General features: G+C 43.1%; 1 protein-coding gene across 9 annotated transcripts in view; it reads right to left on the bottom strand.

The window, feature by feature from the left end:
* The window catches only part of Cpeb3 (cytoplasmic polyadenylation element binding protein 3), a 195960-nt gene that overhangs the window by 47075 nt on the left and 123933 nt on the right, over positions 1 to 24952 (bottom strand). For all 9 annotated transcript variants that reach the window (XM_026781052.1, XM_005352183.3, XM_026781049.1 and 6 more), the window contains 3 exons: positions 22651 to 22818; positions 21914 to 22003; positions 4399 to 4517 (listed from right to left, as the gene is read on the bottom strand). In XM_026781052.1, coding sequence (XP_026636853.1) covers positions 4399 to 4517; positions 21914 to 22003; positions 22651 to 22818 — 377 coding nt within the window. The remainder of the gene's footprint in view (positions 1 to 4398; positions 4518 to 21913; positions 22004 to 22650; positions 22819 to 24952) is intronic.

The raw sequence follows: 24952 nt of genomic DNA on the forward strand, positions 1-24952 counted from the left end.
CACCACCACCGCCCAGCCTAGAGAACTACAGTTTTAACATCTCAATATACATGACCCTCAACATCACTCAGACACCAAACAGTAAATATGAACTTTACAATATTTTCTTCCGCATAGTACCTTCAAGTATTATGAATGATTTTAATATGCACTAAAAAATGTTTAGAAGATTTAGTTACAATAAACAAGTGCTGAAATCAATGACATTGATTTGTGACAATGACAGACTTGACTGTCTCCTAAATCATGTCTTCAGATCTGTCATGTTATGTAACAAAGGGAGATTTCAAAATTTAACTGATATTTTCATGTGGAGACAATCATATAACCACAGGTCACACAATTTGACCAGTATCTCAAAAGATTTGGAGGTCGACTCCTCATAGACGCAGAACCCAGCCAAGAAGGCACTTTGATCACAGACCTGAAAGTCCCTAGGCAAGAGATCTAATTGTTCTGCACTCCACGTAGACTTCCAGCCAATAGAACTGTAAGATAGTAAACGGAGGTTGTTTTCAACCACTAAGATCATGATTATGTGTTATAGCAGGAACAGAAGCCAAATACAGAAGCTGGGTCTCTGACATCTGACTTCTCTGGTTCAAATCTCAGCCCTGCTTAAGAGTCATAACCTCAGAAAGGATATTAACACTAAACAAGTTGGCTGGACACTACAGGTGAAAGTAACTTTGAGAAAGTCGTGTTTCTGCTTTAAGTCTATTTTCATTTTCAAAATGAAATTTTCAAAATAAAATTAATGTCATCCTCACAGCTCTATGCGTGGTATCAGTAAGATACCACTAGTTATCAGGCTCAGCAAGGGGTTTTGCATGGTACTTACACTAAATATAAACAAATATTAGCTATTTCTATTTAGCATCAAATGCATTTGTCAACATATTTAGCCAGATGTATGTTTGTATCTACAGTTTACTCTGTAATTTGTCAAATATAAATAGATTTATGGATAGAATGAAGAATAGATAAATAAGTGATCGTGTGACAAAGTAAGCCTGATTCAGTCTGCACAGTAGACCAGCCGATGGGTGTAGGGATACTCGAGGCAAGATTGTTTCATCTTTTGATATGCTTGACACTTTCACTAAAAACATGTAAAGAAAGGAAGATGGTTGAATGTCAGGAAGCTTTGGGGTGAGGAACAAAAACTACATTGAAGTAAACCAGATATTGTCAGCACAAACAACAGCCTTGGGAGTAAATTTTGGTTCCAACTCAAGCGCCTTCTCCTAATTTGTGATGCCCTGTGCTCCTCTGAGATGTCCGGGGCTGGAATTATATGAGGGGTCAAATCATATGAATCATCTTTTTTTGTTTGTTTGTTTTGTTTTGTTTTTTGAGACAGGGTTTCTCTGCAGCTTTGGAGCCTGTCCTGGAACTAGCTCTGTAGACCAGGCTCGCCTCGAACTCTCAGAGATTTGCCTGCCTCTGCCTCCCGAGTGCTGGGATTAAAGGCGTGCGCCACCACCGCCCGGCTCATATGAATCATTTAACTGAAGAAAAAGACCAAAAAAAAAAAAAAACTCCACCTATCTAATACCCTAAAACCCATTAGTTTGGGATCCACTTGACTTAGAGAGAAGCATGATCCTGGACAAGATAGCTTAGAGTAGACTTCACTTTGGGCCCTGCACTGGGGAAAAAAATCTGAAAATTGGACCCACTTAACCGGAAGAGGGGTTTCGATCTGAGGAAAAGGAATAAATAAGGACAAAGGGAAGAAAAATCTACAAGGTAACTTTTGGAACTTGATATATTTCCAAGGGAACTATAATGAGTCAGAAAGAACTAAACTCAACTGCCAGGGTACTGGGATCCTGAAGGGTGGAGCATGAACGATAGCCAGCCTAAGACATGGAACAAAGAGGAACCACGCTGAGAAAGCCTGGTGAATGAGCTCCAGAGACCAAGCTTCTGTTTCCTGGGTCCTCATGGACTGGAAGGTTGACTCTAGCGGTCACTTTCTGTGGGGCATCTGCATGAGCTGGGATGTGCACGAGCCAGTGGAGAGGCACGACTAAATGAAGCTGGCAACAGTGGAGGGAAAGCAAATGCCAAGAAGAGAGGCTGTGAACCTGGAGACAAAAGACTGGAACCCAGCATGAAATGTACTTCCTTCGAATTGGAGATATCATCAGGGAGGGGTTTTCTCTTGACATTTTAACCAAACTATTAATGCTGGAAACCCTGAGTATGTCTGGGCCAACGAAACATGTATTTGATAGTTACCATCAGAATTTATCACTCTGCAGTAAAAACAACCCCTCCAGCTCAGAAAAGGCAGACTGCGATCAGGTAGGTGAAGGGAAGCTAGCTTCCAGCAGAGAAAGTTACACTAATATGTTTGAAGTCACTAAAGTCCAGAGCAATGCTTGTGCTTAGTGTGCAAACACTCAAGAGCAGTGGTGCTATCTCCACCCACCTATGCTTGCAACTGTCAGTTTGCTCCCCTCTCAAGAGACACCTTGTCCAGGTGAGGGCCCTCCTACCAGACGCCATCTCCTCCTTTCCATATAGAACCAGTCACGTGGAACTTCTGAGCCCGTCTCATCTCCTCACCTCAATTCTACCGTTAGTTCTCTATTGTGGACATGATTATGTTGTCATGTGCCTCTATCCATTTGCCTTTTTACGTATAAAATGTCTTCTAATCCTCTCCCACAGTGCATGGCCAGTTCAACCATAACCTTTCCTAGTTCACGCTCACTGACTTTTCACTGACTGTCAGGGGCTGGACATCTCTGCAGATAAATTATTAAGACAAACTGCCAAATTTGGTAGAGACTTCAAAATCTGAGAGAACTCCAAAGGACTTAAGTAATTTTAGGCTTATTATTCAGGTGATGTATTACATGCTCTTCCTATCAGTAAGTCCCCATGTCTCCCTCATCATGCACACACTTTTTAAATAAAGCTCAAAATTAGCAAAGGTTCCCCACCCACTTATTTCCCAACCTATACAGCCATAGTATTTAACATTGTCATTATTGTTACCAAAATTTGGCAACAGTCTCAGAACTTACAGTGATACTTTCATAATGGCTAAAATCCTTATTTCTTTTTCTGTATTGACCTTTCTGCCATGACTCAATAACCCCATTCGGAGTAATTTCTTCTACTTACATACTAATTCCCCTCCTTATAGGTGACCAAGTCCCAGAGGCATTCTTCTGCAAGTCGGGAACCCTGTTCTTCCCAGCAGGTGTGGCTGCATAGCTGAGCTCTCTGTCCTGAACTACGGCACCATGCAGGACAGATAGCAGCAGAGAGTTATATCTGCACAAGTACTCACTCTCCATTGAGTGATTCTACATTAATTTTATTTTTTCAGCAACCCAGGGAAGAATGACTGTTTGTCCCATTTTACAGTTGGGAAAACCGTTATTTACCAAGACAGCATGGCTTACTGGGAATCAAGCAGATAGATATTTAAATATTAAAGTTAAGACTCAAGCTCGGAATTTCTACAGCTAACCCAAACTCTCCGCAGACACATTCTAAGAATATACTCAGCAGCCAGGCAGTGGTGGCACACACACTTTTAATCCCAGCACTCGGGGGAAGGCAGAGGCAGGTGGATCTCTGTGAGTTTGAGGCCAACCTGGTCTACAAGACCTAGTTCCAGGACAGGTTCCAAAGTTATAGAGAAACCCTGTCTTGAAAAACCAAAAAAACAAAACAAAACAAAACAAAAACCTATATATTCTTAGCCAACCAAGTGAGCCCCAGTATCTCGTATCTGGTGGCTGCTCTAGGCCTTAGATACAGTTTCAGCCCCTTCCCCATTCCACATCACTATTTTTAACTACTTCCCACTCCAAGGACCAAGCCTTTACATACAAACTTATCCCACCCATTTGTTTACAGTTTCAGTGCCATGCTCTCTGTCCTGCCCTTCTCCTGTCCTGCTGAAACTGTCCATTTAGAGTGTGACCTGCTGGCCTACCCACTGGGTGGCTGTAGATACAACCCAGCATAAAGACGTACATTCAAGGACATATACACATGACCAATTATGATACTTCAAAAAAGAAATTCCTCCTGTCCTTGATCTGAAATAATCAGAATAACAGAAAAAAGCTGCCAAAACCTCCAAGAGCCTTGCTCACCTCAACTCAGGTTTTCCAACTAGGAGTCAGCTTACCAAGCTGTAGGTGGGTGTCAAGGACACATTTGTTTACCTGTGGTCCCAAAAGTGTAAGATGAAATTTGAGTACTTTTTAATTAACTTCTCATCACTAGCAACCGTCCTAGCTCCACACAGCAAGGTTAGCTCAGGTAAGAGCTCCTAATCGCAGCATTTCCACGACAAGGAAGAGGAACAGCTAGTCATCTGCATAAGTGCTCTGGGAAAGCAGCAGCTGGCTACACATCACTTACCGGCTTATCCTTGATGGTGGGGCTGGACACACACAGGTACAGTTTCCCATCCTCTTCTAGGCAGGCATCTATCAAAGCTTGCACTGAGCTTTCTTCCTGGAACAGCAGGAAGGCATAGCCTTGGGGAGAACAAAACAAAAGGATGGAAGAGATCAGTACTTCAACCTCGAAGCAGTAGTGAAAATATTATCTGCGGCAGGTGTGGGGCTCACTCCTGCAATTCTAGTGTTCAGGAGGCTGAGGCAGGAGGCTTGCCATGTAGTGCTAACTGGAGTTACACAGTAGTTACAGACTAGTCTGGGCTACAGATTAAGAAATCTATTGGCCGGGCGGTGGTGGCGCACGCCTTTAATCCCAGCACTCGGGAGGCAGAGGCAGGCGGATCTCTGTGAGTTCGAGACCAGCCTGGTCTACAGAGCTAGTTCCAGGATAGGCTCCAAAGCCACAGAGAAACCCTGTCTCGAAAAACCAAAACTAAATAAATAAATAAATAAATAAATAAATAAATAAATAAATAAATCTATTGCTTCACTGTTAATAAATTCTTAATAAACCCTGGATATTCAAATGGGGCAAATGGACTTGAGAACCCCTGTGCTAGGCACTAAGATTCAATCTTGCTTAATTGAATCACATGTTGCTATGATAACTGGTTGCTCTGATATCACTGTTTAATTGTCATAGCTACTCAAGGAAGCAATTCCTCTGTAGAATTTCCACAAAATAGGTCTCGCCCTCACTAATGAAGACAGGTAGACTCCACATACTGCAAACTACAAATAGCAGCCAGGAAATAAGCATCATTTCCATCCATCAAGCAAGAGCCTTGACTCATGTGCAGCAGGGATGGGTCCTGAAATACTGTGCTAAGTGAAAGAAGCCAGAAGAGGCAAATCAAGACAACAACAAACTAACAAAAATACAAAAAAAACAGATAATGGCTACCTTTAACTAAAGGGCAGGGGGAATACAGTTCTTTTTGAGATAAAGATTTTTCTAAGATTGATCCTATTGACTGATGGTTATACAAGTCTACAAATATATAGAAAGCTATTGACTAACACACATTAAATCGATGAAATACATATGCATGTGAATTAGAGCTCCCCAAAGCTGCTTTGTAAACAGCCCAACAGGCTGATGTGTATTTATATGCTATTGCTGCTGTTTCCCCAAGGAATATTCTCCTGGCAGAATTACAATCTCCAGATGTCAATGTTTTTTTCTCTTAAAGCTTTTAAAGATTTTTAAGTTTATTCTTTGTATACTTGTATACAATGTGTTTTAATTGTATTCACCTTCCTCTCTTTGCTCCCTCCTCCCCCATGAAGTCCAGTTAGGCCTGCCCATATGTGTACAGGTGTGAGGTCATCCACTAAACATAAACAAACTACCGGTGGCTACACTCCTAAAGAACTATCAACTGCTATCAGCTCCTCAGCTAGGGATGGGATCTGTGAGGCCCTCCCCAGCCTGTGTTGAAATTGTGGCTGGCTCAGGATGTGCCGGTACCCAACGCTGTGGTAGGTTCAGGAGTGTCATGGCCACGTCACATCCCCAAGGCAGCAGTTCATGACATTCCTCTCCGCCCTCCTGCTTTTACATCCTTACAGCCTTGTCTTCCTGGAGAGATGCTCTCTGAGCCCTGGGTGGAGTGGGAGAGGATTTGGATATAGAGGTCCCACCTACAGGCAGTGGATATGGTCACTTACTATCTTCACTTTGACCACAAACATCAATATTAATGGAAGGGATTTCCATGGACATAGCTGGGGTGGGATTGTTTTATTTTATTTTATTTATTTATTTATTTTTATTTTTTTGGTTTTTCGAGACAGGGTTTCTCTGTGGCTTTGGAGCCTGTCCTGGAACTAGCTCTGTAGACCAAGCTGGTCTCGAACTTACAGAGATCCGCCTGCCTCTGCCTCCCGAGTGCTGGGATTAAAGGCGTGCACCACCATCGCCCGGCTATTTTTTTTTTTTTAATGATATGTGTGGTTTCCCTGTTGTGACAGGGTTTGACTAGTCCAGGCTGGCCAAGAACTGGTTGTGTAACTCTGGTTAGCTTCAAACTCAACATCTTCCTATTTCAATTTCTGGAGAGTTGGGAAGACACGCGTGGGCCTTTACATCTTGCTTGCAATGTAATTTTAAATTGACATGCAATAACTATATAAATGTGTGGCTCCACATGATGATAATTTGATACATGAACATAAAGCATAGTGACCCAATCCTGAAAATTAGTGCCTCAGACATTTATTTCACTGTGCTGGGAGGTCTAAACACTTCTCGTCCACCATCTTTTTCTTATTAAAGGACAACTCCCTTTTTTTGGGGGGGGGGTTCGAGACAGGGTTTCTCTGTGGCTTTGGAGCCTGTCCTGGCACTAGCCCTGTAGACCAGGCTGGTCTCGAACTCACAGAGATCCGCGTGCCTCTAGGACAACTCCCTTTATGACCATCCTGTCTATTGGTCACTGGGAAGGTGAACAGTCTGGGTCAGGAGTCAGGAGACCTGGATCTGGGGGTAGGTCCTAACACTCACTAGCTGTATGCCCTGACTGCTGACAGTAAACCACGCCCATTTACGGCACACTGTGCACTGATAACAGCTTTGTGCTTATGCATCGGTGCATCTTCCTGGCCTATGAAGGAGGGACTGTTTTCAATTCTGTTTCCCTGTTCAGGGAATTACATGGCGTGATTAAGTGGCTGGTTTGAGGTCATAAATGGTGAAACTGTCAACTTTAAACATTTCTTAGTCTCTTCAGGTCTTTTATCCTATAAAAGGAAGAAAACGCTTGTCCTTTTCACCTTACAGTGATATTAAACTGTATTAATATATGCAAAGATGCTCTGTAAATGGGAGTATCACACAAGTGTTGGCTTTCCTTTTCATGCATCTTTTATTGTTCTGAATTATGGAAGAGTGTGTGTGTGTGTGAGGAGGGGCACACAAATGCAGGTGGAATGGGTGTGTGTGTGTGTGTGTGTGTGTGTGTGAGGAGGAGCACACGAGTGCAGGTGGGAAGGGTGTGAGTGTCAGCGTGTGAGGAGGAGCACAGAGTGCAGGTGGGAAGGGTGTGTGTGTGTGTCAGCGTGTGAGGAGGAGCACAGAGTGCAGGTGGATGGGTGTGTGTGTCAGAGTGTGAGGAGGAGCACAGAGTGCAGGTGGATGGGTGTGTGTGTCAGCGTGTGAGGAGAAGCACAGAGTGCAGGTGGATGGGTGTGTGTCAGCGTGTGAGGAGGAGCACAGAGTGCAGGCACCTGAGGAAGCCAGGTGTTGGAGTCTCTGAAGCGAGAGCTACAGCTGGTTGTGAGCCTCCTGATGCAAGTGCTGGGAACTGAACTTGGGTCCTCTGAAAGACCAGCAAGTGCTCCTAACCACTGAGTCACCTCTCCAGCCCCCATTTCTAATTATTTATGATGTGTGTAAAATTAAATTTGAGCTGTTGCCTATGACCTCATAAAGATTAGAATCCCAGTGAATGATATGTACTACGTTCTACTTGACATTTACAAAGTATTTGGTCAATAAATGAAGTAATCTAGATATGAAAAAAAAAAGCCTTAATTAAAATTACTTGATGGGCTGCACAGTACCAAACAATAAAGTGACTGAGCACCTGCTCTCAGGGTTATTAGCCATGTCCACCATGAGAGAACTGACAAATGTTTTATTTGGTTTTAATACAAACACTTTAATAAAAGTCAATTAACTATACCTATAAATACTGTTTCTGTAATCATAAGTTTGATGGCAGGTTCTATTTGAATTTTTTTGCTTTGTTTTAGCCAAAAACTCTTCTCCGTTACCTCTTCAGCTCTGTATCAGACACAAGTTCGTAAAAAGCCTCCAGCTTCAGTCATGGCGACTGAGGTGTGTGTGGATCTCTAAGACCCGTGAACAATGGGAGCCTTCAGCTCAGAGCCAGACTGAGGAATGAGAGTGGCCCTGGAGCAACGGAGAGTCAGAATGGAGTCCCTAGCTCTCCACTGGTACCAAGTGGGTTAGAAGAGTGGGGCTGGGACAGAGAGGGACTTCAGACAAACATGGACTGGCAGGGCAATTTCCTTAAGGAGAAAGAACAGGAAGGTGTAAGGGCACAATTCCAATTTATTTGGCTAGGTTCTTGAATGGTAAATTTAATTAAAAGGACTTTTTCTTTTAATGCCTGAGAACATACTAAGAGTTGCCTCCAAAATATTCTTGGTTCCTTTTTAAATACAAAGCTTTCTAAAATTTTAAATGTAATTTTCATATTATAATTTTAAGTATTTGGTTCCCCCATATAAATAGAAATCATTACCAAGCTTACTACTGTGACTACCAGGCCTTGGGTGTTCAAAATGTCCTAGGAACTGGGCTAAGAAGCATATTTGTTGGTTCATCTCATCCCACAGGCTCAGTGGAGTAAATCAGTTGTCATTATCACTGTTTCACAGATGAAGAGTTTACGGGAATTCTCAGATTCAAAGTTAGGGGTTGAATTTGGGGTTAAAACCCAAGCCAGATCTGGAAACTCACACAGCTTGTTACCAATTATCAACACTGTCTCATCTAAAAATAACAAGAGAAAATGTCACCAAGGACACACCTTTAACATTTTTTTTTTCTTTTTCATGAGAATGAACAACAAGCTCCTGAGTCTACCATCTAGGAATACTAGTGTTCACTGCTCTGGCCCAGAGTAAGAACAGGCTGCTCTAAGGCAGTCGCTACACAAGCCACAAAGAACTATTTACTACTTGTTCACAGACAATGCCTTTGCAGAGAAGTAAGAAAATTAATCTCTTCTTCAAAGAGTTGACTTATGGTGCTTGACCTGAACACATAGGAACATAAACAACAAACTCACTAAGTCTCTAAGAAATATGAAGTTAGAAGAAGCTCTCTTTGGAGACATACTGAGTCTGTGTAAAGGCAGATCTGCTCCTCTCTTGTAATGCCTGCCATGGAGAACACAAGCTCTGCTGAGGCTTCCTGCTCCATGAGGATGTTAATGCCACCTCTTAGAACAGGCATGCTCTTCTACCCGTTCATGTAGCTGCTTTTGTGGACTACTGGACAGATGTCACATATGAAGACTATGATGACATTCAACAATTTATCCCTGTCCTGCCATTGTAGGTCTAGAAATGGCCACCTTCTTCTGGGTCTGTGTCTCCAACTCAGGGCAGCAGACTTCTTGGCCCTGAAATCTTTAGTCTCTGCAGGCATGTTCTAGTCAATTTCAGCCTAGACTGCTTCTTTTTTTTTTTTGGTTTTTCGAGACAGGGTTTCTCTGTGGCTTTGGAGCCTGTCCTGGAACTAGCTCTGTAGACCAGGCTGGTCTTGAACTCACAGAGATCCACCTGCCTCTGCCTCCTGAGTGCTGGGATTAAAGGCGTGCGCTACCACCGTCCGGCTCTAGACTGCTTCTTTTGCCTGTTTCAGACTCCAGCTCTTTCACTGGGAATATCAGATAGCCTACAGCAGCTGCTGGATACCCTCAGCAAGAAACTGGCCATGGCTGCCAGGCTTTAGAGGGTCAAAAAACTTTCTAAAGTCAAGCAATGGTCCCTTGTGGCAGCTGACTCACTGCCTATGACCTGTACCTGCCTTTAAAATGTTTTTTGTTTTTTTGGGGTTTTTTTTGGGTTTCTCTGTGGTTTTGGAGCCTGTCCTGGAACTAGCTCTTGTAGACCAGGCTGGTCTCGAACTCACAGAGATCCACCTGCCTCTGCCTCCCGAGTGCTGGGATTAAAGGCGTGCGTGCCTTTAAAATGTTATTGGTGTTTTACATGCTTCAAATAATAAACATAAATGAGAAGAAAATTCCAGTATGTGGGGCTATGTGCTGGTTTGTATTTATAAAATGGTGGCCAACAAACATATGGGTTTCTGATCAGGTCAGAGTAACCCTGGAAAGGTAAGTCCAAGCCTTGAATATGCAGAAAACTCTCATTTCTCAAAATCCAAGCTTCCCCAACCTCACACAACCTTCCTAGAACAATCTGAAGGGCACCTCAGCCTGAGCCGCCTGCATTCAGATTTTTTTTTTTTTTAATGACACAAGCAGTCTGTTTCAAACATTCTCTCTGACCTTGAATTTCAGGTTAGAGGACTTACCTGGTTTGCCTCAGGAGGTTTGTCTTTGGATTCATTTCAAGAGAACCAAAAATATCTAGGAGGCGCAGAGCATGACGGTAGCCGCTGGCTCTACAAAGATGAGCACCAGCAGAGAAGGACCCTGCCCTGGAAACGCTAAGATTCATATCGTCTGTACATAAGGATGCAAGGATGACTATTAACACGGCAGGCATGGCACTGTGGGCGTGTCCTACAGAACACCAGGAAAAAACACTGCAGCAGACTTATCCACCCAGAACTCACAGAGAGGAAGCCAGTTCAGGAAAACAGACCACGGCAGGAATAGACAGGCCACATTCAGACTCGCGTGTAAAGGAGCAAGGGAATGATGAGTGAACACGAGGCAGAGCCTGTCAATTATCCCACAGTCCCTGCCTGCTGCCCAGATCACTGAAGAACTAGAGCTCTCATTTCTTTATCGCTGGCCTAGAAAACCTGAACTCCAAAACGGTTTGAACTCTTACGTGCCCTAGGCACAGGAACTTAGACATTAATATATAATGAGGTCATGGGGGCAAGCAGAGAACTCTCACGTAGAAACAGTATATCAGGGATGGAGAGATGGCTCAGCAATTAAGAGCATTTGCTGGTCTTCCAGAGGATGGAGTTCTGTTCCCAGCACCTAGGGTGGCTCATAGTCGATTGCCATAGCCACACTCATGGGGTACACATACATACAAAATGAAAAATACACTAAGTCCTTAAAAATAGGAAAAAGTGCACTAAAAATCTAAAGAATCGGTTTTTCAAACATATTCTTAAAAACTGAAGAGAGAAGAGAGATTATTTTCAGTAAGGAAGAGACACAGAGAAGTCAGAAGCAGGCTCTGAATGCCGAGGCAGATCTTCTGCTTGCACAGGTGAAAACATCGAGAGGACTCGGGAAGAAAGTAGCCCACACTCAGACGACTCTGCAAATATCCTTGCTCACAGTCCTGGATTCCAAAACACGCCCCTTGGAGCCAGAACCAGATCTCTTTGACTCTATTTACTACCTAGAGCTGAGACACACACTGGCTCCAGCCTATTTTCTGCTTCCTACTACACTAACAACTGCTTCCTCGTGGGCTGGCTGTGAGTGGGAAAGGGTAGAGGAGTTAGGGATGAACAAGAAGCACTCTAAGATGTATTTCTGCAGCCCAGGGCGGTGACCTAAAGAGTTAGGCTTTAAAGCTGTGTTTATGTAATCACACGTGCTCCGTATAAAGAGTGCCTTGTGAGGTCCGCCAGTTGTCCGCTCAAGTCACTGCCAGTAATGAGCACCTGAGCAGGGAAAATGGAGACCAGACCGGGAGTGCAGAAGGAACTGACCAAACCAGTTGGGTGATTTTATTGCTACTAAATACTACATTTTCACAGAGTGCATATTATTTTACACTAACAATCCTCAGACTTGTGTTGGTGTTTGTGTGTAGTCTCATGTCATCTGAAAAACCTGAGACATTAACTCAGATGCATATGTGAGGTTCAGAGATTCAATTACTCAGTGCTAACTGTCACATCGCTAGGAGCTAGCGCCCCTTTTTGAGTCCAGACGCCTGATGTTTGTCCCCCTTCAGCTGCTTTACCAGCAGATGCTTCTCTCAGTCAGATCCTCAGGCTTAAGCTCTGACACTCTAAATTCTTCTCTCCGTGGAATTTAATGTGCTCAGATTAGTTCCTGATTTGGCTGACAACACGTTTTCTCCCTAAGACAGAGTTTCCCCTCTTCAAGACTATGAACACTTACTCTGTTTGGAAGACAACCCAGGTTATTGTAGTGGTCAATAATTCTAATCAGTTCTTCATAGCTGTTCCCCTCCTTCTCCTCTTCTCAACACGTGTGTGTGTGTGTGTGTGTGTGTGTGTGTGTGTGTGTGTGTGTGTGTGTGTGTGTATGTGCGCGCGCACGTGTGAACGTGCATGTCCCTGCTTGGAAGCCAGAAGTTAACTTCTGGTGGCTTCTTCCTGGCCTAAAGTGTTCCGACTGGGCTAAGTGGGCTGTCAAGCAAGTCTTGGGAATCCTGTCCTGTCTCCTCTTTTCCTGTGCTGAGATAACAAGAATATGCTGTCATACCTGACCTTTTGTTTTGTTTTTTTTTTGTTTTTAGAGACAGGGTTTTTCTGTGGCTTTGGAGCCTGTCCTGGAACTAGCTCTTGGAGACCAGGCTGGCCTCAAACTCACAGAGATCCGCCTGCCTCTGCCTCCTGAGTGCTGGGATTAAAGACGTGCGCCATCACTGCCCAGTTATACTTGACCTCTTTATGTGGCTTCTATAGACATCAGGTCCTAGGCTTGCTCAGCAAGCACTTTAGCACCTGAGCCACGCCCCTACCCCCAGTTTCCCATTTCTAGTCCTTTTAACTTAATGTATTCTTTCTTGGCCACACTTTCAGCCTTGGTCCTATCTAAGCCCTGTCAGCAACTCCAGACCAAAGCTAAAATATCCTCTCTCCTTCACCTGCCAAATTTCATTGCAGAAACTGCATTTCACTTCAGTCTCTGCGATGTGCTCTTTTCCAAACAAAGTCTTCATTGAGAGAACTATGGTTTCTCTGGATTGAGCAATTGCTTGCCCTTTCCTAGAACCTCTGCCTGGGTACAGTGTGACCACTGTGACCTCGAACATGCTGGCTATTATTTCTGGAGTTGCTCAAGCTTTGTCCTGTGGCTTATATACCCTGAATGCCGTTCTCCTTCCTGTAGAGTTCCCAAACTATAAATGCTTCACAAAAACCAAATTCGTGCGTCAACTTTAGTAGAATGCTGAGAAGACAGGTGTTTAATAAAAACAGTCTAGGTGGGAATATACTATGATCTTGAAAGTAAAAATAGAAGTTGCTCCATCTGTCTAAACAGGACAAGACAAAATCCATCTTATTACACTACAGTGCAATTTCCATGTTTTCACAAGAAAATCACTCCCTGGAATGAAAACTGCAAGTAGATAAAATATTAAAATATATTCAAAATTCACCAGAGTGTTAAGACCATCAGCTAAGACCTACATCTATGAAAGAAAAATAAAAGAATATTAGTCAAAGTATTTATTATAGTGTGTGAAAGAGTAACGACATGCTAAAATCACAAGGCTTCTCAACTGAGCAGTTTACATAACCCAGAAGGTGGAAGAACTTGGAATCTGAGACGAGAACAACACTGACTTATTTCCATTCAAACCAGCTACAAGGGGTAAAATGTGACAGTTACAAACAGTTCTTTCCAAAGTCAGACTTTAGACAAACGGAATAGGTGCTACAATCCAGCACACTACAGCCACTCAGTGTCCTATGCCTGTCCCTTTCTTGTCGCTCAAACAGTATCTCCTTAGTTGCCTGGCTCAAAGTGGATCTGAATCCATGTGGCCTGCCTTCTGCCAGGTTCACAAACCAGTGTGGCGGGATTACGTAAACCAGCACAACTACAAGCCTTAGTCTCAAGGTCAGCAGGCAAGCCAGCTTGATAGCACAGAAAAGCTCTGGATGGCAGCTGAAACAGTCACTCAGAAGCACATGCCGCCCTTTTCAGAGGGTCTGGATTTGGTTCTAAGCACCCATATGGCAGCTGACAACTGTATGGCCTCCTGGGATACGAGGCACCTACATCATGCATACGTGGACAGACACAATGGGAACAAAATTACCCACACAAAAAAAAGAATAAAAATATATGTTAAAACAAAAGACATACATGCTTTCCTGGCAGTGGAAGGGAGCCATCACTTGGTCCACCCTGTACTATGTGGAGTACCCACCTCTACTCCTGTGTACCTGGCATGCACCGCACCTATGCCCCAGTTGACAAAGCTGGCACCAGCTGCCCAGGGAAGCTGCGGGTTACATCCTCCTCCATCACTGGTCTGTCTCTGATTCTGCAGGGTTTCAGAGGCATCTCCTGCCCAATCTCAGAGGCCGGCTGTTGCTGTGTTTGCCCAGAAGCCTTTGCTGACTGACAGTGAGAGTTCATCTGCTCTCCATGGCTACATCCTCTGCATGGCTCCACAGGCTCCACCCCCTTTCCCTAGGGGCGAGAGTATAACAGTTCGGGGAACAGATGCTTCATGCAGAACCAGGATAGAAAGTCCAGGGTGGGGAGACATTATTTTGTAGCTCCAGTGGCAGCAACTTTGCACAAGAGACATTTTCCAGGAGACACTGAGAGAGGTTATACTAAACATGTATCACTCACTAAATTTGCTGTGCCAAGTTATCTTCCTAGATGCAACATTCACAGCCCTGTGCTCAAGGAAACAAAACTGAGCTGTTCCTGTATTAAGCTGTCCAAGGAATCCAGGGCTCTACCTTGAGGATAACTTACATGATAGCTAAGTCTTTTTTTTTTTTTTAATGTGTAGTCCAGGCTGGCCTCGAACTCCAGATCCGCCTGCCTCTGCCTCCTTCAGCAAATCCCACCGGCCTGCGCCACCAGAACCGGCTATAGCTAAGTCTTAAAATACAAACTGGACTAATCTGATTCCCCCTCTGGAATACAACTAGAAACATGAGAACATTTGAGATGACTCATGGTAGACGATAGCAATGGAGAATTAGCTTCCAGTGTTCACATCTCAGCTGCCTGTCACCCCCACTATAGTTTCCACGGCATCTGCTTACATCAAAGCACCTCTTCTTGGGATCCTCGTCACTTACAGCCACACCCCTGCATTGAGGTAGCACCCTAGTATCTGCCCAGTCAAAAGACTCACTACACAGCAGCTCGTCCAGGCACATGAACGGTGGGGTGCCAAGGAGGAGAGCCCTATAGTTAAGCAATAGACAAAAGGCAACTCAGACCTGCTACAAGCTTAAGACATCTCTTTGGAAATACTCTAGCTTATGTGAGAACAACAGAGCACAGGGGTTCAGAAAAAGACAAGGGCTACTTTGGTCTCCAAACAGCTATGAAAATATACATTGAAGCCGGGCGGTGGTGGCGCACGCCTTTAATCCCAGCACTCGGGAGGCAGACGCAGGCGGATCTCTGTGAGTTCGAGACCAGCCTGGTCTACAAGAGCTAGTTCCAGGACAGGCTCCAAAAGCACAGAGAAACCCTGTCTCGAAAAACCAAAAAAAAAAAAAAAAAAAAAAAAAAAAAAAAAAAAAAATAATAATAATATACATTGAGCCATACAGTTTAAATTGCTAATTTCTATATGAATTACAGCCTTAGAAAGAATAGCTTCCCTTCTAAGTAAAAATTAATGGAAATTTTTTCTTCCTTTATTTACCAGGTAAAATAATATCAACTTTTGATCTCCCAGGTTCAAGTCAGTCTAGTAAAAGCTATGTACACTAATGAAAGATAGTTCCCTCTGTGTCTCTTTGAATAAAGTTGGGTTAGAGTAAGACATCTTTAAGGAACTTTTCAGCTCAAGAACCTGATGGGCTTTTCCTCTGAGCAAGTTAACAAGCCTGTTCATCAGCTCGCAAAGCTGTATGTAGTTTGAGAGAAAATGTGCCAGGCAGGGAGGTGCTTGGATCGGAGCAGTGAACTGAACAGGAAGACTCCCCGACCTTGCGCTCTCATTGGGGAAGCAGAGGGTATGTACTTCAAAGAAAAGTAGACCGAAGGTGAGAGATAGATATGAGGGGAAGGGAGCGGAGGGCTGAGGGGCAGCTACTTTAGATACAGAAGTCAAGACAGTCACTGTTGTTAAGGTGACATCTATGCAGAGACCTAAGGGAAGAAAGGAATTCTGGGGCAAGTTTAGAAAGAAAGAAATACCACTGTTGTAGGAGAATTTTGCCATCCAGTTCAAGGAACAGCAGGCTGGGCAAAGTGGTGTACATCTGCGCTGCAAGTACTAAGGAAAATCAGGACACCAAGGTCGCCCTAAGGCTCCTCCTGAGACTCTACTGAGGTAGCAGTGCTGGTGGAAGGCAGCCAAGGTTCAGTCAATAGGATCTTAGAGAAAAGATTGAAACGCTCCGGGCACATGATTCACACCAGTGTGGCTCCTGACTTCTGCAGAGGCCCATTATACGCCAAACAAAGAAGCGAAAAGGTGAGCTCACAGGAGCAACGTGCCGTCTGATTTGGAACTCAAGAGGAAACTTGCTGCAGATGTCCAAATTAGCATAAACGTCACAAAGAGATTGCTTTTGGAAGCCGCATGACATCAAATCCGGAGTCATTAAGATTTTCATCTCTCGTTAAGTAGCTTCTAATTTGGCCTAAAGAAAACAACTTGAAAGAAAAGGACACAAGCAAGAATACATGAAAATAAGTGTTATTACTAATGGTCTAAATTGCCAGCAAGCAAATAAATTAGGGCATGGAATAGGTGAGGCAGCCAACGAAAGTCATTAGACACTTGTGAGGAGAAGAGACAGAAATGTGAACACAAGACTGCATCCCAGCTGTTGTTATACTACCAGCCCTGTATACATACACACACATATATACATACATACATATATCCATCCATCCATCCCATAACATACACACACACACACACACACACACACACACACACACACACACACGAATAAAGCCTACAAAGACACAAAATCATGCTGATGGTAAGTTCTGCTGAGGAGGCACTATCATTTTACTGCTCATAAAGTAACAGCTGCTCAGTTAAGACCACGGTTTTGTTCTGGTTCTACTGGCTCCATCACACTTATTGAGTATTGTTTATAATACCAGGCATTTGACAAGAAGGCCACAGCGATCTCTACTTCATGATCTTAGTAACTGTTACTATAAAATTTACTCATTTGTTCATTTTCCTCTCCCTTCTCAAAAAGGTGACTCAGGACGCATGCATCTCTGTCTCTCTCTGCTCTCAAAGACCCGACTATAAAACAAATGACCATTAGGAATCTCTTCTCAGGTCAGATCAAAGGACAGACTAACTGTACATCAAATCATCAACACACCAACTTGGTCTTCTCTCTGATCAATAATGCCATCAGTCTAGCTTTAGTGAAAGGAATTTTAACAGACCCCGCTGTTTAAGTACCATGACCACTCCATCACCAGAACCAGAGATTTCTTTCTCCAACTATTCTTGTAATATCTCACTGCTAGTATCCTAAGTCTTCTTATTCCCTATAAAACTAATCATGAAGCCAGGTGATGGTAGTGCACGCCTTTAATTCCAGCACTCGGGAAGCAGAGGTAGGCAGATCTTTGTGAGTTTAAGGACAGACTAGTCTACAGAGATTGTCCCAGAACAGCCAGGCTACACAGAGAAACCCTGTCTCAAAAAACTAAAACAAAACAAAAAAACAAAATAACCATGAAAACCAATTCTCTGCTCAAACAAATGAACCCTCACTGATACTTGGGTACTATGGAAAGTATTTTATGTACAATTTTTTATTTAAGCATAAGAGAGCCGGGCGGTGGTGGCGCACGCCTTTAATCCCAGCACTCGGGAGGCAGAGGCAGGCGGATCTCTGAGAGTTCGAGACCAGCCTGGTCTACAGAGCTAGTTCCAGGACAGGCTCCAAAGCCACAGAGAAACCCTGTCTCGAAAAAAAAAAAAAAAGCATAAGAGACCACATGAAGGCATAATTGTACTTTTTTAAAAAAGCAGCACATGAGAGAAAGACATCATGTGACAGAGCTCAGGTGGACAGGCTTTTTATTGGGGGAAAGACCAGTCTCTGGGGACAGAAGTGGCAGAAGAGGAGAGAGGAAGAGAGAGAGTCAGGAAGAGAGAGAGTCAGAGTCAGAGACAGGCACAGAAGCAGAGAGAGAGAGAGAGAGAGAGAGAGAGAGAGAGAGAGAGAGAGAGAGAGAGGCCCACCCTTTAAAAGAGAACATGCACAGGAGGTGCCCTTAATGACTGCAGCTGAGGACGCATCCTGTCAAGACCTGAACTGAAGGGCAGGCCAGTGCAGACGCCTGAATACAAACAGTAATCACCATCCTCATTTTTGGATGAAATTTAGGAAGATGAATCGTTGTCCATCAAGGGGTGAAACAGAAATTCCACACAGGTGGTTTGTCTATAGTCCATATTTGAGATCACCAGTTACTCTGCTCAATACGATTAAGGCTTTGACTTTTCTCATCCTTCAAGACCATCCTGAACATGCCTGCCTCTGTGATATCCTTATTTCTAGGTGAGACTAATACAGCACAGTTAAGAACTTTGGGCTCATAGCCAGGTATGCTGGCACATACCTATAACCTAGTACCTAAGGAGTTCAACATCTTCAGATATATGTAGAGTTCAAAGCCAGACCAAGTCTCAGACATCCCCCTCCCCAATGTAGCTCCACTCCAGCGCCGTGCCTACCTGCCTGCCTGTATGCTCCCCACCATGAGGACAACAGATCCTCTGAAACTATACGCAAGTAGGAACAGTAAGACAGGTGCCTACACTGAAAAACTGTGATGATTAAATAAGATTACAAACAAAACATCAGACAACCTAAACAATATGTACATTGCCCCTTGCATTTTCTGCCTTTCTTCTCTTTCCTATCCCCGGGGGGTGAGAATTTCACACAGCCCACAGCAATTCCTCTTCTGGATGCCTAGGATAATTTACTCCCTTGGTATGGAATTACAAATTAGCCTACAGTTTAATAGAAATATCATCATTTATAACGCCATGCAGGAGCTGTTATAAGCACAAGAATTTTCTCCTTTAAATCCTCAAACTCACAGAGATCCGCTTGCCTCTGTCTCCCAAGAGCTGGGATTAAAGGCCTGTGTCACCATGCCTGGTTACATTAGTATTTTTAAGTCCCTTTGAAAAAAAATCTATTGAACCCTGAATTTGACCAAGTTTAGTGAGTAGTTCGTGTCTGTAGTTAAAGGTCATCCTCAGTTACAGAGTAAGTTCAAGTCCAACCTGGGCTACTTCAAACCATTAAAAAAATAAAAATCTCTGGGCGGCCTTTAATCCCAGCACTCAGGAGGCAGGCAGATCTCTGTGAGTTCGAGGCCAGCCTCATCTATAAGGGTTCCAGGACTGGCTCCATAGCTACTGAGAAACTCTGTCTCAAAAAACCAAATAAATAAATAAAAATAAAAAATCATTAATATAAAAGACATTTTTACAAAAAACCCAAATACTGGGAAAAGTATACATTTCATAAAATAATAAAATCAATGTGATATGAAAGAGGAATAAAATGATCCCAAAGTGTTATTTTTAACCATAAAATTGGCAAAATTTAAAAAGGAATAATTTCCCTAACTCTCAACAAGACTGAGTTTTGTAAACCAAGGTACTAACGATGAGAACAGAAATTCTCCCTAGGAGGTAACCTTTAAGCTGTAAGTCAGGGCCATTGCCCAAGGTACAGAAGGCCCAGGCTTCAATCCCCTGCACCTCTCTCCATGCAAAGAAAATACAGAAGGAAAAAATAAATAAATAAAAAATATGAAAACATGAGAATACTCACAGAAGAATAATTTATGAGCAGCAATTTAAAGACCATCAACAGACTTGAATAAATACTATGCTCACTAACAATAATGTACATCTGTTAGAGAAAGTTGCTAGTATTGTTGGGGGGAAATGTATATATAAAACAGCTTACATAATATAGTAATGCACATGTGTAAAATTTAAAATTTCATGCTAGCCTACACATTAATAAGGAGGATATTCAGCAAAATATCCACATGATTATCTCTCACAGACATACTTCTGGGATGATTAGATGGACGAGACCACATACATCTTTAGTATCCTTTTATTTTTCCAATGGTCACCTGACAACTTTATGCCAGATCTCAGTAGAACTGTTTTCTCAACCATCATTTTTTTTTTTTTTAATTTCCGAGACAGGGTTTCTCTGTAGCTTTGTTGTTTTTTTTTTTTTGTTTGTTTTGTTTTTTCGAGACAGGGTTTCTCTGTGGCTTTGGAGCCTGTCCTGGAACTAGCTCTGTAGACCAGGCTGGTCTCGAACTCACAGAGATCCGCCTGCCTCTACCTCCCGAGTGCTGGGATTAAAGGCGTGCGCCACCACCGCCCGGCTCTCTGTAGCTTTGGAACCTGTCCTGGAACTTGCTCTGTAGACCAGGCTGGTCTTGAACTCACAATCTGCGTGCCTCTGCCTTCCAAGTACTGGGATTAAAGGCATGCGCCACCACAATCCAGCAAAATCATCACTCTTAGAAATACCTTTCACGTGGGTCATTTTTTAAAATGTATGACATGTACTACACTGTGACGAACACATTCACTCACTAATAAAACACTAGGTCATGGGATGTGCAGCCATACCTGTACATTCACAGTTGTAAAGAGCGTAGTTCATGTGTCACAAGGTGGGGGAACACATTCTTCCACTGAAATAATTTATATAATGATTTTTATCTTTTCTGGTGAACAGAAGCTTAACTTCAAACTGTAAAAATGTCTGTAACTCTAGCACTTGAGAGGCTGAGACGAGAACATCCTGAGCTTACTGCCAGCCTGGAATACAATGTGAAGTAGGCCCCATCTTAATGACAACAACAACAACCCCCCCAAAAAAAAAACCAAATTAACAGAAGATATTAAAAGCAACAAGCAACTCTCTAGTGGTAACATTCTTTCATGGGTTACAGAGCAAGAAAAAGATGAGCGAGAAAGAAACCTAATGAACTGAGTGTAACAGGAAGCCAGCGGCCTTCCCTAGCTTAAGCTGGAGTTTGGTTCCTGCACAGGGTACAGGAAAGATAAGGATGCTGACTTCATCATCTCGTGATGGGCAATGTCGTACAGTAATAGACCACGAGTCATTTTCCAAGATGAATGGCATCCTCAAAACACAGGCTGTAGATGATAACAGAGGAAAGAGAAACGCATCCTCTTTACACCCGAGTCCTCTGTTACATGATTCAAAGAGCACGCTGAACATGAGCATCAGCACAGACATTCCCTGGCTCCACAGAAACAACAAGGCTGAGTGAGAAGCAGGACACTGTGTCCCTTGGAGATTAGTGGGAGAACACCCCACAGGTTCAGAGAAGGAAGAAGCTGTGAAGGATTTTCTGACAGTTAGTTCTCCACCTCTCACCAGACAGCTATGGGTAATGGACACACCACACAAAGTCATTCTTTAGCCACTAGCTTTCCCGTGTTCTGGGATTTTAAGATTTGTTTAAAAGTTTAAAAAACCCACATGGCTATAGGGATGCAAATAAAAACTAACTTTTAAATATTACCATTGCTGACATTCCTCAAAACCCTAGGGTTTTCCCCCCTTATGAAACAATGAACTTAGCAAAAAAACTCCTCTATAATGAAATTATAAAATCTCACTGCTAATAAAGCCAGGGTCATCAAACACAGTGCACTCCCAGGGAAGCCTCTCCAAGTGAAATTCACACACAATACCACCAGTGTTATTTTACTTAAGGACAAGGGATCAACTTCAAGACTTGTAAGAATGCCTTCTACAGGGCTGGCCTCTGAGAGACCGGGTGACATCTTGAGTCCATTACCTTTAGGAGGGAAGTATGACTTGCTCTCTGCTTTATGAGGCCAGTCTACCACGAGAGGTCCAAATCTGCGAAAGCTGGCAGTGATCTCATCTATAAAACAAAGAAGGGACTTAGCAAAGTGGAAAAAAAAAAACCCTACAATCATAAGAAACATAAAACATATCTTTTATGTAAAAAATGTTTTGAGGGATCCCTTTTGCATTTATTTTCTTTTTAGGGCTTTTCTAAAGTATCTCTACAGCAGTAAACCCTGCAAAGGGAGACACCACTGCTAACTCAATTATTTTATCTCTTTTTTGACTTCTGACTGGAAGGAGAAGATTGTGACTTTGTAACTCCTTGGGTGGAAGCGGTCATTCCATCAGCAACTGTAAGAAATTTATCCTAAAGAAAATCTAATTGACTGAAAGTATTAATACAGACATGAGGACAGTTAGAGGAAAAAGAGGCTGTGGCCACCTGCAACTTTAATGTTGTAAGTCTAAAGCTTTTTTAGCTCCCATTCGCACACACATCATGAAAGGGCTAAAGAAACCATGACTTATTTAGATTAGTATTAGAGCTGCACCGAGCAAGTCGGTGCTAGGAAGATTTCCATGGCACTCCCAAAGTCTAGGAGAACTAGAGAAGTTTTTTAAGTTAGCTTTGTCGCCATTTAATTTACACATTCAGTGTATGTCTGAACACAATGCAGAGAAGTCAGCTCTTGCAAAGTTCTTAATGAGCGCATACGGTACCTTCATCGATGTCAGGAGGAAGGCCTCCGACAAACACCTTCCGAGAGTAGCGCTCCACTCGTTCCCCATTCTGACATCGAGTGGGAGAACTTAAGCCAGAGGATAAAGCCTGATCGCCATGGCTGTCATCCAAGAAGGCGTCTTCAAAGGGAAAGAGAGAAGACCGACCTGAAACAAAGCAGCAGTTTCTACAATCAGAACGGCTTTCCTAGAGAACAGGGCCCTCTCAGAAGGCCATTGCGCCAAGGGAAGCAAACGAAACACAATGTACCTTGAGGTATGGCTTTTCCCAAAGAATACTTATCTGACGATCACTAAGTACAGCCATGCTTACACACAACACTGAAATGGCTGAAATAATATCTAAGAAGGAAGCACAAGCTGCGTGTTTTCCTTGATAATTATACTCATACATATGGGCCCCATTGCAGCAACTAAGTATATGTCCTCGGAAGGAAAAAGTGTTTACACAGGGCCTCCACCCTAAATGAGGAGCTGTCCGCAGTCGGTGGCTACAAGGGGAGAGAGACTATGTCCCTGGTAGGTCAGTGGACCCACACCCATCTAAATATGGGCAGCACTCAGTGGACTCTACGGGGGGGAGGGCGGGAGAGATAAGATCAAAATACATTTTATAATATAAGAAATTCTCAAAGGGGGCTGGAGAGATGGCTCAGTGGTTAAGAGCATTGCTGCTCTTCCAAAGGTCCTGAGTTCAATTCCCAGCAACCATATGGTGGCTCACAACCATCTGTAATGAGGTCTGGTGCCCTCTTCTGGCCTTCAGACATACACACGGACAGAATATTGTATACATAATAAATAAATAAATATTTAAAAAAAGAAGAAATTCTCAAAGAATAAAAATATGTTAATAAAAGAATATACTGCTGGGCAGTGGTGGATCACGTCTTTAATCCCAGCACTCAGGAGGCAGGGGCAGGCGGATCTCTGTGAGTTCAAGAACAACCTGATCTACATAGTGAGTTCCAGGACAGCAGGTCTTTTTCACAGAGAAACCTGCCTCAGGACAAAAAAAAAAAAAAAAAAAGAATATATTTATAAGTATATCTTTGAAATAGGCTGGAGAGATGGCTCAGTGGTTAAAAGCACTGCCTGCTCTTCCAAAGGTCCTGAATTCAATTCCTAGCAACTACATGGTGGCTCACAACCATCTGTAATGAGATCTGGTGCCCTTTTGAGGAAGAGACCTGCTCAGTCATCCTCATCAAATTAGACTATGAAACCCAATATGGACAAGTTCATATGCAAGACTGCAAGGCTGCCCATGCATAAAAAAAAAATTTGAAATACATAGGACAAGCAGTGTGTGTCTGTGTGTGTCTGTGTGTGTGTGTGTGTGTGTGTGTGTGTGTATTTCCCCAGATCTTTATCTGCTCTTGATGGTAACCTCAGGTGTATAGTTGTAAAGGCTGGCCCTGATGACAGAAGCTAATGATGCCTCTTCTAATGGTAGGGCCAATGACACTTTTCCTAGCATGCAAGCATACTCCAATTTGAAAACAAGCCTATGCAGCAATATTAGGCAGGATATGTAAATGAAAATACTAAATCAAGACATGATAGTATAGCATGGGTATGACTATGACTATTACAATTACTCCAGACTATATTTTAAATAATTCAACAAAACAAAACAAAACGCAGAACATGGTAGCACATGGATTAAACCCAGAGCTTGGGAAGTCAGAAGCAGGAGGATCTCTGTGAGTTCAAGGCCAGCCTGGTCTACACAGCGAGTTCCATGCCAACCAGCGCTAGTGTTGCTGTCTCTCAGAAAAACAAACACAAAATCCCCATGGACTTATTATTATTATTATTATTATTATTATTATTATTATTATTATTATTATTATTATTTTAGAGACAAGGTCTTTCTTTGTAGTCCTGGCTATCCTGGAACTCAATATGTAGACCAGGCTGACCTCAAATTCACAGAGATCTGACTGTTCCTGCCTCCCAAATGCTGGGATTAGAGGTATGAGCCACCATGACTGGCAATTACTTTCAATGTGGAATTTAAAAATAAAGCCCAAATTAAAAACTTTTATTTTCTTGTTTGAGTCTGTGAGTTCCTAGTAAAACTTTCAACTAGGTTTTACTGTCTTGAGCGCTCAAGCTTTAGAGAAGGGTGGGAAGGAGAACAGGGAAGCGAGAGAAGATAAGAAAAAGGAGGAGGGCCGGGCGGTGGTGGCGCACGCCTTTAATCCCAGCACTCTGGAGGCAGAGGCAGGCAGATCTCTGTGAGTTCGAGACCAGCCTGGTCTACAGAGCTAGTTCC

Source organism: Microtus ochrogaster, chromosome 8, assembly GCF_000317375.1.
Source record: "Microtus ochrogaster isolate Prairie Vole_2 chromosome 8, MicOch1.0, whole genome shotgun sequence".
In the NCBI taxonomy this organism is placed as follows: domain Eukaryota; kingdom Metazoa; phylum Chordata; class Mammalia; order Rodentia; family Cricetidae; genus Microtus; species Microtus ochrogaster.